Source organism: Miniopterus natalensis, chromosome 2 (genome assembly GCF_054644295.1).
Source record: "Miniopterus natalensis isolate mMinNat1 chromosome 2, mMinNat1.hap1, whole genome shotgun sequence".
Lineage (NCBI taxonomy): Eukaryota > Metazoa > Chordata > Mammalia > Chiroptera > Miniopteridae > Miniopterus > Miniopterus natalensis.
The window spans coordinates 20,001,831-20,015,343 of NC_142082.1; the positions used below are offsets into that span (position 1 = coordinate 20,001,831).

The 13,513-nt window shown below is 51.9% G+C and overlaps 1 protein-coding gene across 1 annotated transcript in view; it reads left to right on the forward strand.

Annotated features, from left to right (window-relative positions):
• Positions 1-13,513, forward strand: part of ADGRA2 (adhesion G protein-coupled receptor A2) — a 33,546-nt gene that overhangs the window by 3,095 nt on the left and 16,938 nt on the right. Inside the window, exon 2 of the mRNA XM_087814174.1 lies at positions 8,827-8,898. Within this exon, the coding sequence (XP_087670300.1) occupies positions 8,827-8,898 (72 nt within the window). The remainder of the gene's footprint in view (positions 1-8,826; positions 8,899-13,513) is intronic.

Below are 13,513 nucleotides of genomic sequence, written 5' to 3' on the forward strand. Positions count from 1 at the left end.
TTCGAACAACCCTATTTACCTCACGGAAAACCCTTCTACCACTACCCCATTATCTCGACTTCTGCCTTCTGTTTTTGTAGACTATGTGCCCCCCCTCCCCACCCTTTGCTTCTCCTCCCCCCTCTAATGGATTTTCATTCGAAGTTTTCCAGGAAAGCAGAACTCTTGGCTTCCTTCCTGATCCATCTGTCCCACCCCACCCCACCCCCAGTCTCGAGGCCCAGTCCGCAGGACAGCTGTGGGCACTTATGCTCCTGTCCTTTATGGGGGAAGGTCTCATGGGGGGTGGCTTATTACAGGGAGAACTTGGGTGTGGGAGGGAGATGCAGACCACTGTGAGCCCCCCCACCCACCCCTGGGCAGCAGCTGATGGGCCTGCCCTCTGGTTCTCAGCTCTGGCAGTTAGATGGAGGGGGAGGGGGCAATATAAGGAATTCCAGGGAAGGACTGATAATAGATGAGTGCAGAAGGAAACCTCCTAGGAGAACATCCCAGGACATCTGAGCAGCTCCTCAGAGGACACCAGCCAGTGTCATAAATTCCTAAACCCTTTGCACTGAAAAGGACCTTAGAAATCAGCAAGTCCAGCCCCTACATAGACATTTTACAGCTGAGCAAGTTGAGGCTGACAGGGGAGGTTGGGACTCTTGCTAATAGTCACAAGCTAGCGGACAGCAGCCTCAGGATTAGCTGGTTAGGTTCTCTTAGCGGTCCTCTCAGGTCAGGGACTCTGTTCACCTGGCTGGACTTGGGACTCAATGGACACAAAAGCTGCTTTACAACACCCAGTTCCTTCCCAGCAGGACCCAGGCCCTTTTGACCTGGGAACATTCCAAGGCTGGGTGAGGAGGGAGCCAGACATGGGACAAGTCACTCCAGATTCCCCCAGAGCCAACAAACCCTCATCCATTCAGCCCCCCAGTTGAGGGGGGATGGGTTGGCCACCACATAGGCTGCCCACATAGGGGAGAGGGGCATTTGCCACACAGATGTGCCTAGCCATGGCTGGGTCCTTTTGCAGTGAGTTTGGTGGTCTTCAGAAGCACTGTGTGTGGGGGGGGGTTACATGGCCTCTTCACAGATGCTTGCTCCAGCCTAATGGAAGTGGTTCCCGAGCACAGATCTCCCTCTGGACCTCCAGCTCTGGACTGAGCCCTCCCCTCAGTGCCCCTCACTCCAGCCACCAGGATCCAGTTAGAGGAGTTGGGGCAAAGTGTGCCAGCCGCCATGCACGTAGCCTGAGGGGAGTGAAATGATGCTGGCTGGAGGGGCGGGCCCACGCTGGCTTCCCCACCCCCTTCTCCTCCAGCCTCTTTCCCCCATATGGTTCTCATAAGGTCTGGGCTCAGAGACAGCAGCCAGAGGAAGTGGCTGTGTACAGAGAGCTTTTGTGAGGGGAGGAGGGGGGAGGGGGAGAGAGTGAAGAGAAAGAAGGAAAGAGAAGAGGGAAGAAGCAGAGGTTTGAGGAGGCCAGGACACTCGAACGCACTCCCTTACCCTCCAGTGGTGCAAGGTCTCAGCTGCAACACCCCGTGTGGGGTCCGAGACCCTGCCTGTCTGAAATGAGGGGCCCAGAGGAAGTCTAAGCGCCCCCCATTCTTCCCACCTACCTGCTACAGGAGCTGGAGGCAGCCAGAGGCTTCCTGGAGGTCTTGGGATCCCCTGCCCTTAGGGCCCCCCTTCAGATGCAGGATGTCAGAGTCCATGGGCCCATCTCAGGGCGAGCACTGGGCGGAGAACAGAGCCCTCTGGGGTTCACTGGTTGAGTCCTCATCGCACCAAAGAGACTGGAGAGGCCTTGCACTGAGCTCCAAAGGCAACACCTATAATTCAGCCCCCCAGTGGGTCCAGGACCCAGAATGGGTTATTTGGCCTGAATTATTCAGAACCCAGACAACCCGAACCCAGCCACCCTTGATCCCCTAGGAATCCCTTCCTGCTGGCTACCGTGGATCGTCCCTTTGTGTTGGGGTGGGGGCAGCAATCCTTAGCCCTGGGGGTGAGTCTGAGAATTTCCCCAAGGGCACAGGAAAACTAGTGTAATTTGAACCTAACCAGAAATTGACCCTTAAATTTGGGGTCATGTTTTTAAAGGGAGAGAGTGTTTCTAAGTCTATGCCACACGGGAGTCATTGGGATAAGAACCCTTTCCTGAGGGAGAAAATGTTCCAGCCACCTCTGAGTTGATCCCTGGCCTTCCATTCAGTGGGCTTTCCTCACCAAAGCCCAGAGAGGGGAGGCAAGTTCCCCAATGCCACACAGCCTGGACCAGGACCCCTCATTCCCCCATCACCCTGAGATGGAGACTGCCCTGTGCCTCCCTGGGATCAGACTGAGAGCAGGGGAGGAGAGAGGAGGGAAATGGCCCTGGGCTGAGGAACCAGAAGGAAAATCCGGTATCTGCTAGGAAGGGGCTGCTCAAGAGGGGCTGTTTATTTTCATTCCCCCAGCCCAGCCGCTCTGTTCTATTTAGAGCTCAGACACTGACAGGACAAGGCTGCCTCCTCCCCTTCCTCCCTCCTGAGGGAGGGGGGCATCCTTCCCAAACTCCAGAACATTCCTTTGTTTTTAGGACTGGGTGACAGGGGTGGGGGAGCAGAGAAACTGGAGTTAGCTAACCCGTGCAGCCTCCCAGGACCCATCTTTCCCCGCCCTGGGAGTGGGGAGAGACAGATGGGGGAGCAAGGGTGTGCAAGATGGATGGGGCCAGGTGAGGGGCAGGGGAACCAATCTGTCACAGAGGAGCCAGGAATGGGGGAGAGGGAGCAGCCTGAGGAGGGAGTTCCAGCCTGAACTTGAGGGGCCAGACATCTCCCAGCTGGGAAGGGAAGGTCTGAGAGCCCCCTCCCCCCAGGGCTCTTTGCCTGCTGGGAACTGTGTAGTGAGGCAGAAACTCTAAACTTCAGACTCCCAGAGTCTCCATATCCAGGATGGAAAAGGCCATCAAATATAAGGAGTCTTCAGTACAGACCCTTCTTTTACAGGGAAAAAACCCCAGGAGAGGGGCTGGCCTGCCCAAGGTCACACAGCTCCTAGCCAGACCCCAGGGCTCCTGGCCCAGTCAGCCTCTTCCCACTCTAACCAATGAGATGACAGGGCTCCCAAGGAGAACTTCTGGGGTGGAATGATTAGAGCTAATTTATACTTATGTATAAAAAACTGATAACAGATTGATCCTTTCAAGTTTACTTGTATTTAAAAAGAAAAACTCACCACGCAAAAGTTTGGCTCCCCAGCGGTGAGATTTAAGGCCACATGCTGAGGAAGCATTGAGGATGGATTGGGAGTAACTTCCCAGCTTCCTCAAATCAGGTGAGCACAAACATTCCATCCTGTCTGACACATCTCCCTTCACCTCCCATGCATGGAAGATAGTAGACACCCCTGTCTCACACAATAGGTGTTAGTGTAGGTTTGAAGAACACATGAATGGATGCCTAGGTGTGAATGATCACAGCACACTGGATTACATGTGCTCAAGCTAGGGTGCTGGGGACCAAAAATCCCCATCAAAGCACACTGGTCACCTACCACAAACACCTGCTCACCACCAGGATGGGGTGCCTTGTAGAGAGGGTAAGTCAGAGAAAAGGAGACAAGAAAACCCCATTCACAGGAGCCATTTCGAGACAATTTTCTCTCTTGACCTTGACCTTAGACTCTACCTGAATCTCTGCTAACCAGTAGGGGTTGAGGGCTGGCTAGAAAGGCTTCCAGCCAAGAGACAGGATCATGGAAAGTACAGGAGTGTTGAATGTCCTCTCCAACATTTATGTCCCCTGCACTCGAGATAAATGGACCTGAAGGGCTGCCTGGAAGGGAAGCCACAGGAGGGTAGCCTTTTGCTGGAGGGCGTCCGTCAAAGCAGAGTTTTTGGAGGCCCTACTGTCATATCATCCATTCCAAAATGCTCTGTCATCCTTCATGAAATATAACAATGATCACTAACTGACATAATGTATTTGGTAATTATTAGTTAAACATTTATTGACTTCAATTTTGTAGCATTTATATTTAGAGGCAGTGGTCTTTTTTTTTAGGTTTATAGACATCTTTGTGAGCCCTGGAATTGCTCAAAGGCTCTGGGCACTGTACCTGTGGGAGAGCCTGGGATTCCAGTGTCACCTTGATGGTCAGGGTAGATTATGGGCCTGAGGCCTTTTTGGTATCAGCAAGCAGACCACCTTCCTCCCCCTCACCGATGGTCTACCTAAGACACTGCCGAGGTGCCAGTAGCAGGTGTTGGAGATGGGGCCTTCTCAGCCCAGAAGGCCTTGGTGATAGCCTACATTCCAGGCTCAGGCTCTAGAGAGCATAGATCCCTAGTGTCCAGACCTGGAGTCCTTGCATCTCTGTGTTGGGGTGGGTTGTCTTACATGTATGACTTTTCCAGCACATGGGAGAGCCATTTGGTTCAGACATATGCTGGCCCCAGGCCCACAGAGCAGTGCCCACATGACCCCTACAGGGTCATCTTTGATGTCAGGCTGGGATCTGGTGAGTTCCTGTGGCTTCCCAGAGGCCACAGGGCCTCCCTGTAGACGCCAGCCACTCGCTCCCTTGGCCTCTAGCCTCATTAGTGGTAACTCCGCTTGCTTCTGTTCCCTAAAATAGTACCCTAGCTGGGAGACAGTTTTGAAATGGACTCGGTGTGCCCCTTCTCCTTGGCCAGATTTCAGACTCCAGGCTAGAGAACAGGGGACTCCAGGGACTGGCTGCCTTCCTATGAAAATTTGATGGAGTGGTCAATATGGGGAGAGAAGGCGGGAAGAAAGAAGCTGAAGATGCTGGGCTAGGCGAGTCAGAGGCCTGTGAGGTGGGGCTGGTGGTTGGGAAGGAAACCCACCTGGCTGGCTCCCTGTGCTGTTGCAGGGCCAGAGGCTGGTGCAGGCCCAGGAAGTGTCTGTCTAGTAGTTGGGGTGAGGGGGTTGTTAAGATGTAGCCAAGACTGGCACTATGTTTGCAACACTTGGGGCTGAGGCTCCCTCCTACCCTGCCCAATTGTTGAGGCTGCCCTGCCTGTCTTCCTCCCATGAGACAGCCTAGCGTGGTAGGAACATTTGTCTCCCCATTGGGCAAGGCTGTGTGTGTGTGTTTTCATCTACTCCACTCGCAGCCCTGTAACTGCCAGCTTCCTACCTGCCCATAACAATGTCAGACCCAAATCACTGCCCTCTCCTCCCTCACCAGACCCACAGGGGGCACCTCCAGAGAAATAAACCAACAATCATAATTGAGACCATTCTCTGGATAACCTGGGTATAAAGTAAAATTTCCTCAGCCCGATCTAGGTTGTTAAGGCCAGAAGATCCAATTCTGGGTATCTAGGGGCTTGAATCATGTTGATGTCTGTCCAAGAGCTGGAAAGGTGACAAGAAAGGGGCCCATTGGAGAAAGATGAAGTGCTCTTTGCCTGGTGACCCTGCTTTTGTGAGTGGCTTAGAGGGTGGGGGATCAGGGAAATGTTCTCTGCAACGAAAAAGAAAATCTCATTTCAAGATTTTCAGGCCTGGACTTTGCACCGAGCTAGCCAAGCTGGAAGTGTGGGCTGCAGCTGAGCACCCCATTCTGCCCTTTCCTCCCCAGCACAAAGGAGGCTGCCTCAGAGAGAGTGGAGGGCCCTGGCCTGCAGGGGATCTCAGTTCAGGGTGGAGAGGGTAGGACGCAAGAGATGAGCTGTCCTGGGCCAGAGGCTGGCCCCCGCCTGCCTCAGGGGCTGGTCCCTGATCCTGTGCTCTGCTCCCACAGCACCCAGGCACACGCACAAGTCACTAGTTGCTCGTGCTCCTGAGCACTTGTGATGTGGCTGGTCTTCACTGAGATGTGCTGTAGGACGAGCATACAAGCCAGATTCTGAAGACTTAGTAAAAAAAAAAAAAGGAAAATATCTCAGTAATTCTGTTTACTAATTATATGTTGAAATAATAACATTTTGGATATGTGGATGAAATGAAATATTGAAATTTAATTTTTAACTTTTTTAAAATGTAGCTACTTGAACATTTTAAATTACATATACAGCAGATTACATATTGCATTGTACTTCTATTGGTGAGCTCTGGGTTAATTTGGAGTTCAAGGGTTAAAGACAGAAAAGTCTGGAGAATGTGGGTGCTTTCCCCCCAGCAGCACCTCTAGACCTGTCTGGACAAGGTTCTCAAACTAGGATCCCAGGTTTTAATCTCGGGGATGTGGGAGTTGGAGAATTTTTAAATATTCTGTTTTCCATTCAATGATCTTTTAAAAAATCTTTTGCAGATAATTTTTTATTAGAAGGTATTTTCATATGATAAGATTTTCATTTCTAAAGTCAATGTTTCTTGGGTTGGAATTCTCAGATGTTTTCCCAGGAAATAAGATACTTTTTCCCTCCCTCTGACAGGTCCCTATGCCACCCAAATTTGAGTAATAATGTTCTTAGGCCTCCCAATTAATAGATGGGGCTGTGATAATCTGGCAGCCCTGTTCCTCTATCTTTTTATAACCCCCGCCTCTCTGATTTGCCCCCACCCCCATCAGCATCTCCATCCTCTTGCCTTCCCAGGAACCCAGGGAGGGGGCAATCCTCGGGAGAGACTCCTAGGGCTGGGGGGAGGCTGAAAGGGATGCCCTTTTCCCACCTTCTTCCTGACATTTCAGGACCACTCCCTGACATTCCTAAGGATACTGAGGGGTCTTCTTGCCTTCTCCAGCTTTTAATGTAACTTCTGAAGCTCACACTCTGGGGGTGTACAGAGGGAATGAACTGGAGATGAGGTGAGGCAGACTTTTAAAAAATTTTTGTTGATTTTAGAGACTGATTTGTTGTTCCACTTATTTACCCATTCATTGGTTGATTGTTGTATGTACCCAGACTGGGGATTGAACCGCAACCTTGGCATATTGGGACAATGCTCTAACCAACTGAGCTACCCAGCCAGGTCTGAGGCAGGCTTTGATTTAAAAGTCACCCATCAAAAGCCAATCACCACCGAGGGGGCCACCCTAACCCCACTAGGGCCTGAATGAGGCCATTAGAGGCATTTAGAACTGACAGGACTATTTATGATTTACCACCACCATGTATAATGTGAAATAAAACTATCCTAATCCATAAAATGAGAATAAAGGAGTTCATGAAAGTTCTAACTGCTCATACAATGTGTGTGTGTGTGTGTGTGTGTGTGTGTGTATGTGAGAAGCATTTTGGAAACCCAGCATTCCCTCCCCCCCCAAATCTCCCCGAACTCTGCCACATAGTCACCCTTCAGGCGCAACTGGGAAATGCCAATGTTTGAGGGACCTTAGGTGTTAGGTGGGGACTAGACGGGCAGGAAGGGTCTATTTGGAGAGGGGCGGAGGAGGAAGGAGATGAGGTCTCCACCCCTTCCCATTGACCCAGAACCTTCCACTCTTGCCTCCATCCTGGCCATTGTCTGCTCTCCACGAGCCTCTTGAACGTGGAGTAGATGGAATGTCAGATGCCTGGGATCCTCTCACTGCCTATTGGCATATTCACCCACCCACTTCCAGGGAGCTTTAGGGCAGAACTCTTTGACAGCTCCTCTTGTGCCTGGTCCCTAGCCCCTGCCCTCTCCCTTACTGTCCAGTTCAGAGGCTGCCCACTCAAGAGAAGTCCTGAGGCCTGTACCTCTGGCCTTCCCAGGTTCACCAGTAAGAGCAAAGAAGGGAAACCCACCTGACCTGGCATGGCTCAGCAGTTGAGCGTCGACCTAGGATCCAGGAGATTGAGGTTCGATTCCCAGTCGGGGCACATACCCAGGCTGCTGGCTCAATCCCCAGTCAGGGCCCTGCAGGGGGCAGCTGATCAATGACTCTCTCATCATTGATGTTTCTATCTATCTCTCTCCCTCTCCCTTACTCTCTCTGAAATCATAAAAGATATATTTTTTTAAAAAAGAAGGAAAACCTTTTGCCTCAGACCAGGGAAAACCCTTTGCCTCAGACCAGGGAAGGCAAGAGTTTGGGTGGAGAGACTCATTAAAACATTTAATAAGCAATTAACTCAAGGGATGAGCCCTTTGGCTAGTCTGGAACTCCCTCCTCCCAGAGGGGAGCCTGGCGGAGAAAGGCTGAGTGGGTGGGCCAAGTGGGTTCAGACTGTTGGCTTGGGGCTCCTTTCCCCCTCCCCTAAATACAAACGAATAAATAAACAGCTGGGAATGGGCGAAAGGCTGAGGGCTGGGGGAAGCCCAGAGCTCTATCCATTTTCTATTAAGACTGCGGACAGGTTTAGGGAGGCACAGGCACTCAGGCCCTCTGAATTAGGGCCCCTTCAGGGCTGTGAGTGTCCCCTTCTGGTGAGATCCTCAGCTCACTGAGAAAGTGTTGGAGACCCCAAGGATGGGCAGCTCCTCCCATCTGCTTCCACACCCGCTGGGCTTCCTTTTCCACCTGCTAGAGCCCTGACCCAATCCTGGCCATTCTTCCCACCACTGTCCTTAGGATATTGGGTTGAGGGCTTGGGCCAGGCAGAGCTGTGGAGGGCTGGAAGGGGGCACTGTGGGCTGGACCCTGAGGTTCCAAGGTGTAAAGGAGCATTACAACTTCACACCTACTCAACCCACCTGCATACAGAGCCCTAAGTCAGACCCAGGCCATGGGGAGACCCAGTGCAGGTGAAATGCCTGATTTGGGGCTCAGTAGGTTGACCAGTCTGCTGACTCTTGGAGCTGATGGTGGGTTCGCTGCCTTGCACAACTTTAGGCGGCACCATTTATACAGAATGCAACAGGGCTGTAATTGTGAAACTGGCTCCCCACTCCATCCACATTTTCCAGCCTGTAACAGCACATTCTCCTATCCGTGTTCTCTCTCTTCCTTCAGGCTCTTGAGCAACAACAAGATCACTGGGCTCCGGAATGGATCCTTCTTGGGACTGTCCCTGCTGGAGAAGTTGTAAGTGCTGGGGTGAGGTGGGGTGGAGGTGGGGGACGGTGGTCATGGGCAAGAACTTAGTTCACGGAGGATAAGGAACACTGGTTGCTGAGGGACCCCACAACCCCAGAACCTGCTGGCCAAGAGTCAGACCCTCTGGGACCCTGCCCGGGACTGGACTACCAGCTAGGAGGCAGAGAGGGGTTAGTAACAGCAGAGAGGAGTAGAGAAACCTTGCTGCTCTAGGCAGGGATGGGCTATGGGAAGCCCATTAATGCTCTTTAATGAGCAATTAGCTATGAGGGCTGAGCCCCTTAGCTGGCCAGAAGCCTCCGCCTCCTCCCAGCTGGGGGGCCCAGCATAAAGAAAAGGCTGAGACAGGATTTAGTGTGACTTAGCCCTCTTTCCTCCTTCCCTAAAAACAAATCAACAAACAAAGCCCCAAGGGGCCAGAGCCCTGGACTTAGGGTGGGGATAGTGATCACATCCAACTCTCCCTGTACCCCACACCCCTCCACCCTGGGTTAGAGCTGCAGCAGCAGTGTCCTCAGGCTGCCCTGCAGACCCAGGCAGCCTGGCTTTGGGTTCAGGAGGGCCCTGCTACCCTAAAAGAAACTTCGTCCCAGAGTTGGGGACTGGATTCGGTCATGGGCAAGTCACTTAACCTGCCAAATGAGGGCTTGAACCAACCCCCTCTCAGTTCCCTGTTGAGTTGGCACGCTCCAGGATCCACAGCCTGTGCAGCAGCTTTGGGTCCCGTCTCCTCCACAGAAGACCTGGGCCTCCCATCCTTCCTGGAGACTGAACTCCCCCCCTTCCATCTCTGCCTCCTCCAACCCCCTCTCTCCTGTCTTTGCTCCCACCCTGCTGGGCATTTCCAAGTCCTCCGACAGGGTCCCTGCCCCTCTAGTACCATTTTGCCTAAAAGGCTTGGGTGGATGTGATGGAAGATACAAAAGAATAAAGCAGAAGCCTGCTCCCACAGACCCAAAGAACTTACAGTCTAGTGGAAACCACAGACAATGCCATGTGTATTAGAATGAAGTAGGATGGGTTTACATCAAGTCCAAAGGAAGGATCCGTGAAGGCTGGAAATTTCAAGGGAAATAGAGATGCAGTATCTATGTGGCAAGGAATTTAGATCTTTAACCACGACAACCTTATGAGGTTGTCTCTATTACACCCACTTCACAGGGGAAGGGAAAGCCTCTCCTCCAACCCCTCTCCCCATTCGGTGAGGAAAGCCTGATGGCCTGGCTTGGTTAGTGGGGGTGGGGAGGCAGAGCACGTTCTGTCTGATCTGGGGCATACTGGGGGTGGGAGGGGGTCTTGGGATGTTAACTTTGGTGTCAACACAGCTCTGTGACCAGGTCCCTCTGATCGTCTGTTCTGCATCTCACAAACTGGGTGGTCCAGGCAAGTGGAAAGAGCTGCCACCAAGCTGCTATTTAACGTCTCCTTGGGCAGGTTTTATCTTCTCAATGCAGTTAACATTTCGGAGCTCTGATTCCTATGCTCAGCCCAAGCATGGTCTTAGAGGGCTGACTGGCAGGAAACCAGACTCTCCTTCCAGGATCTTTGGGAGGAAGACAAACCACAGCTGCCTCTCCAGCCCTTTGCTTTGCCCCACAAGGGCCATTCACCACCCAGAGATGTTCTCCCTTCTCCTTAACATGAGCAATCACCTCTCTGAGCCTCTTGTGTGCTCACTGCCATCTTCCCGTCTTTACCCCCTCGATTTATCAGTCAGAGGCCCACTAGGTCTGCCTCCTCCTCACCCTTCAATCTCATGAGGGTAGATCTTCTGATGAAGAAGAAAAGTTGGCCCTTTTCTTCCCCCCCCATGCCAACATATTGAATTGGACTCCTCCCCAGCACTGTGACTCTGGTCACCACATAACAGGTGCATGCAAAGCGTGGGAGGCAATCAGAGAAAAGTGGGAGAATAGTCAAAGAGCTATGACTAAATCCTGAGTCCTATGAGGTGGAAGGGGTGCTGAGCATGAGAACGAGCACTTGAGTGAAAAGTCAAGGTCCTGAGTTTGAGCCCCTGCTCTGTTAGGAATCATTCTGGTCATTCATTCCAGAGAACTTTATTGAGCTCCCTTTATTTATTATATTTTATTATTCATTTATAGATCACAAATTTCCTTTATTTATGTGCCAATCTCTTCTAGGCATTAGGAGTGAGCACAATAGACCAAGTGCCTGCCCTTATGGAACTTACCTGCTACTGATGGGACCCAGAAAATAGCAAATAAATGTATAATATGTATAATAAGTGCTACAAAGAAAAATGAAGCAGGATAGAAAGCAATATGGGGGAGGTGCTCTGTTATGTAGTGAGGTCAAGAAAGGCGTCGCTGACAAGGTGACTGAGCCTGAAACTCAAGGGGCAGAAGAATCAGGAGGAATCTGGAGGCTAGATAGATTGGCAGTTGGCAAGGCCCTCAAGTCCAGACAATGCCTGGTGAGTCTAGGGAACAGGAAGGCATTGTGACTAGGAAGTGGTCAGAGATGAGGTCAGAGAGATGCAGGGGTGGGTGCCAGGTTTGGGTCCTCAGTTTCCTCATCTGTAAAAAGGGAGGTGGGGACAGGGTGATTTGTAAGGTGCATTATGGATTTAAAATTCTGTGATCCTGTGTGTGTGTGTGTGTGTGTGTGTGTGTGTGTGTGTGTGTGTGTGAAGTACTGCATATGAAGGAAGAGATCATAAAGCAAAGTGATGTGGCTGGTCATTCCAAAGGAGGGGAGGCCTCTGGGCAGAGGGAGGCACTGTGTTCAGCAGATGCCCACGCTTCCCAGGGATGAAAAGGCAGTGCAGGGTCTGGAGGCCTCAGGGTCTCCAGCCTGGTTGATCACTATTGTATCAGTCAGGATTCTCCAGAGAAATAGAACCAATCAGAGATGTATGTGTGTGTATCTTTACATAACATATAAAGAAATTATCTTATTTTATTTCTTTATAAAGAAATTTATTTTAAGGAAATGGTTCACGTGATATGGGGGCTGACAAATCCAAAATCTGTAGGGCAGACCTGCAAGCTGGAAAGTCAGGCAGGAGTTGATGCTCCAGTCTTGAGACAGAATTTCTCTTCCGGGAAACCTCAGCTTTTGCTATTAAAGCCTTCAACTGATTGGATGAGGCCCACCCATATTATCAAAGGTAATCTCCTTTATTTAAAGTCAAGTGATCATACATGTTAACCAAATCTACAAAATGCCTACACAACACCTAGATTAGTGTTTGATTAAGTTACTGGATGCTATAGCCTGGCCTAGTGGACACAAAACTAATCATCACAACTACTCTCTCACTACCCCAGAGGTGGGATGGGGTCTGGGCCTCCACTCCCGCAGATGCTAATTCATCAGGTTGGAAGGGGCCTGGGAATTTCTTACAAGGTATGCAGGCAATTCTCATCTGGGGTTGGGAACCAGTGGACCAGATGACCCGTAGACTGTGGGCCTATTCATCACAAAAGAGACGCCGTGGCCTGGCGTGCAGTTGGTGCCAGGAAACACTGATCTCTCTGTCCTGTCACGCTGAGACCTCCAGGCTTGGGCAGCCGAGCCCGTGGCGCTTAACATCCCACAGTCCATAGCAGCAAGTCCCGTAGGAGGGTTGGGGCCTAGTCTAATAACTGAAGCGGTAGGTCTGGGCTGCTCCAGAAAATGCTGGTATTGCCTCCCTGTGCCGAGCACCACTCTGGCCTCTGAGAATGGATCCGATGTAAGCCTGTGGGGGGAACAGGTCTTTATGGTCCCTGGTTTGCAATGCAAGACCCTAGGCTGGGGAGGAGACAGAAAGGGTGAGGAGTGGGAATGGGTCCGAGTTGATCCCATGGGAGTACCCATGCTCCAGAGAGGTTGGGGGTGAGGGTGGGGATACAGGAGACACACCTTTATCAGCCAGGCCCTGTGGACAAGAAAACCTGAAACAAGGTCCAGCAGAGGCAGTTCATGGCCAGCCCAAGAAGTGTACAGAAGGGCCCAGACAAGGGTGAGGCCCCCCTCTCTGTATTCCACCACCCCTCAGCGTGGACAAGCCTGTTTGTTGCTGGCATGGGGTTAGGCAGGCTATGAAAGGGCACAGAGCTTACTGTGCAGTAAAAAGGGGCCTGGGATTGAATCATGCCTCTGCCGTTTACCTTTCAGGTGCCTGTCCAAGCCTCGGGCTTTTCCCCTGGAAAATGGGACAGTGCATGTTCCCCTGACAGGTTGTCATGGGAATGGAGGAGTTTCTCTAGGAAGAGAGCCCGGGACAGCGTGGGCTTTCAGTCAGTAAATGGCAGTTCCCTTCCCCTCGGAAGAGTTCCAAGTTGCAAGATGTTATACGCCCCTTCGTTGCCATTGCGCCCCTTCATTGCCCTTGCCTGGGTTTGTCCAGAGTCCCCAGCGCTGAGCAGGCAGTCATGCAGATGAAATGGAGGTGCTGAAAGTCCCCGAGGCCTCGCATCTCTGCCCAGATCTCCCACCAAGCCCATTCCACAGGGAGCAGGCCACCATCAGGCTTCCCAGGGCCCCGGGGGTGCCCCATCACACTGAGAACCGGGACCAAGTGGGCCACAGGGCAGCCAGCCCCGGGAGGGGGCGCGGAAGCGAGCCCGGGAGAGCGAGCGAGGCCTGTGTGGAC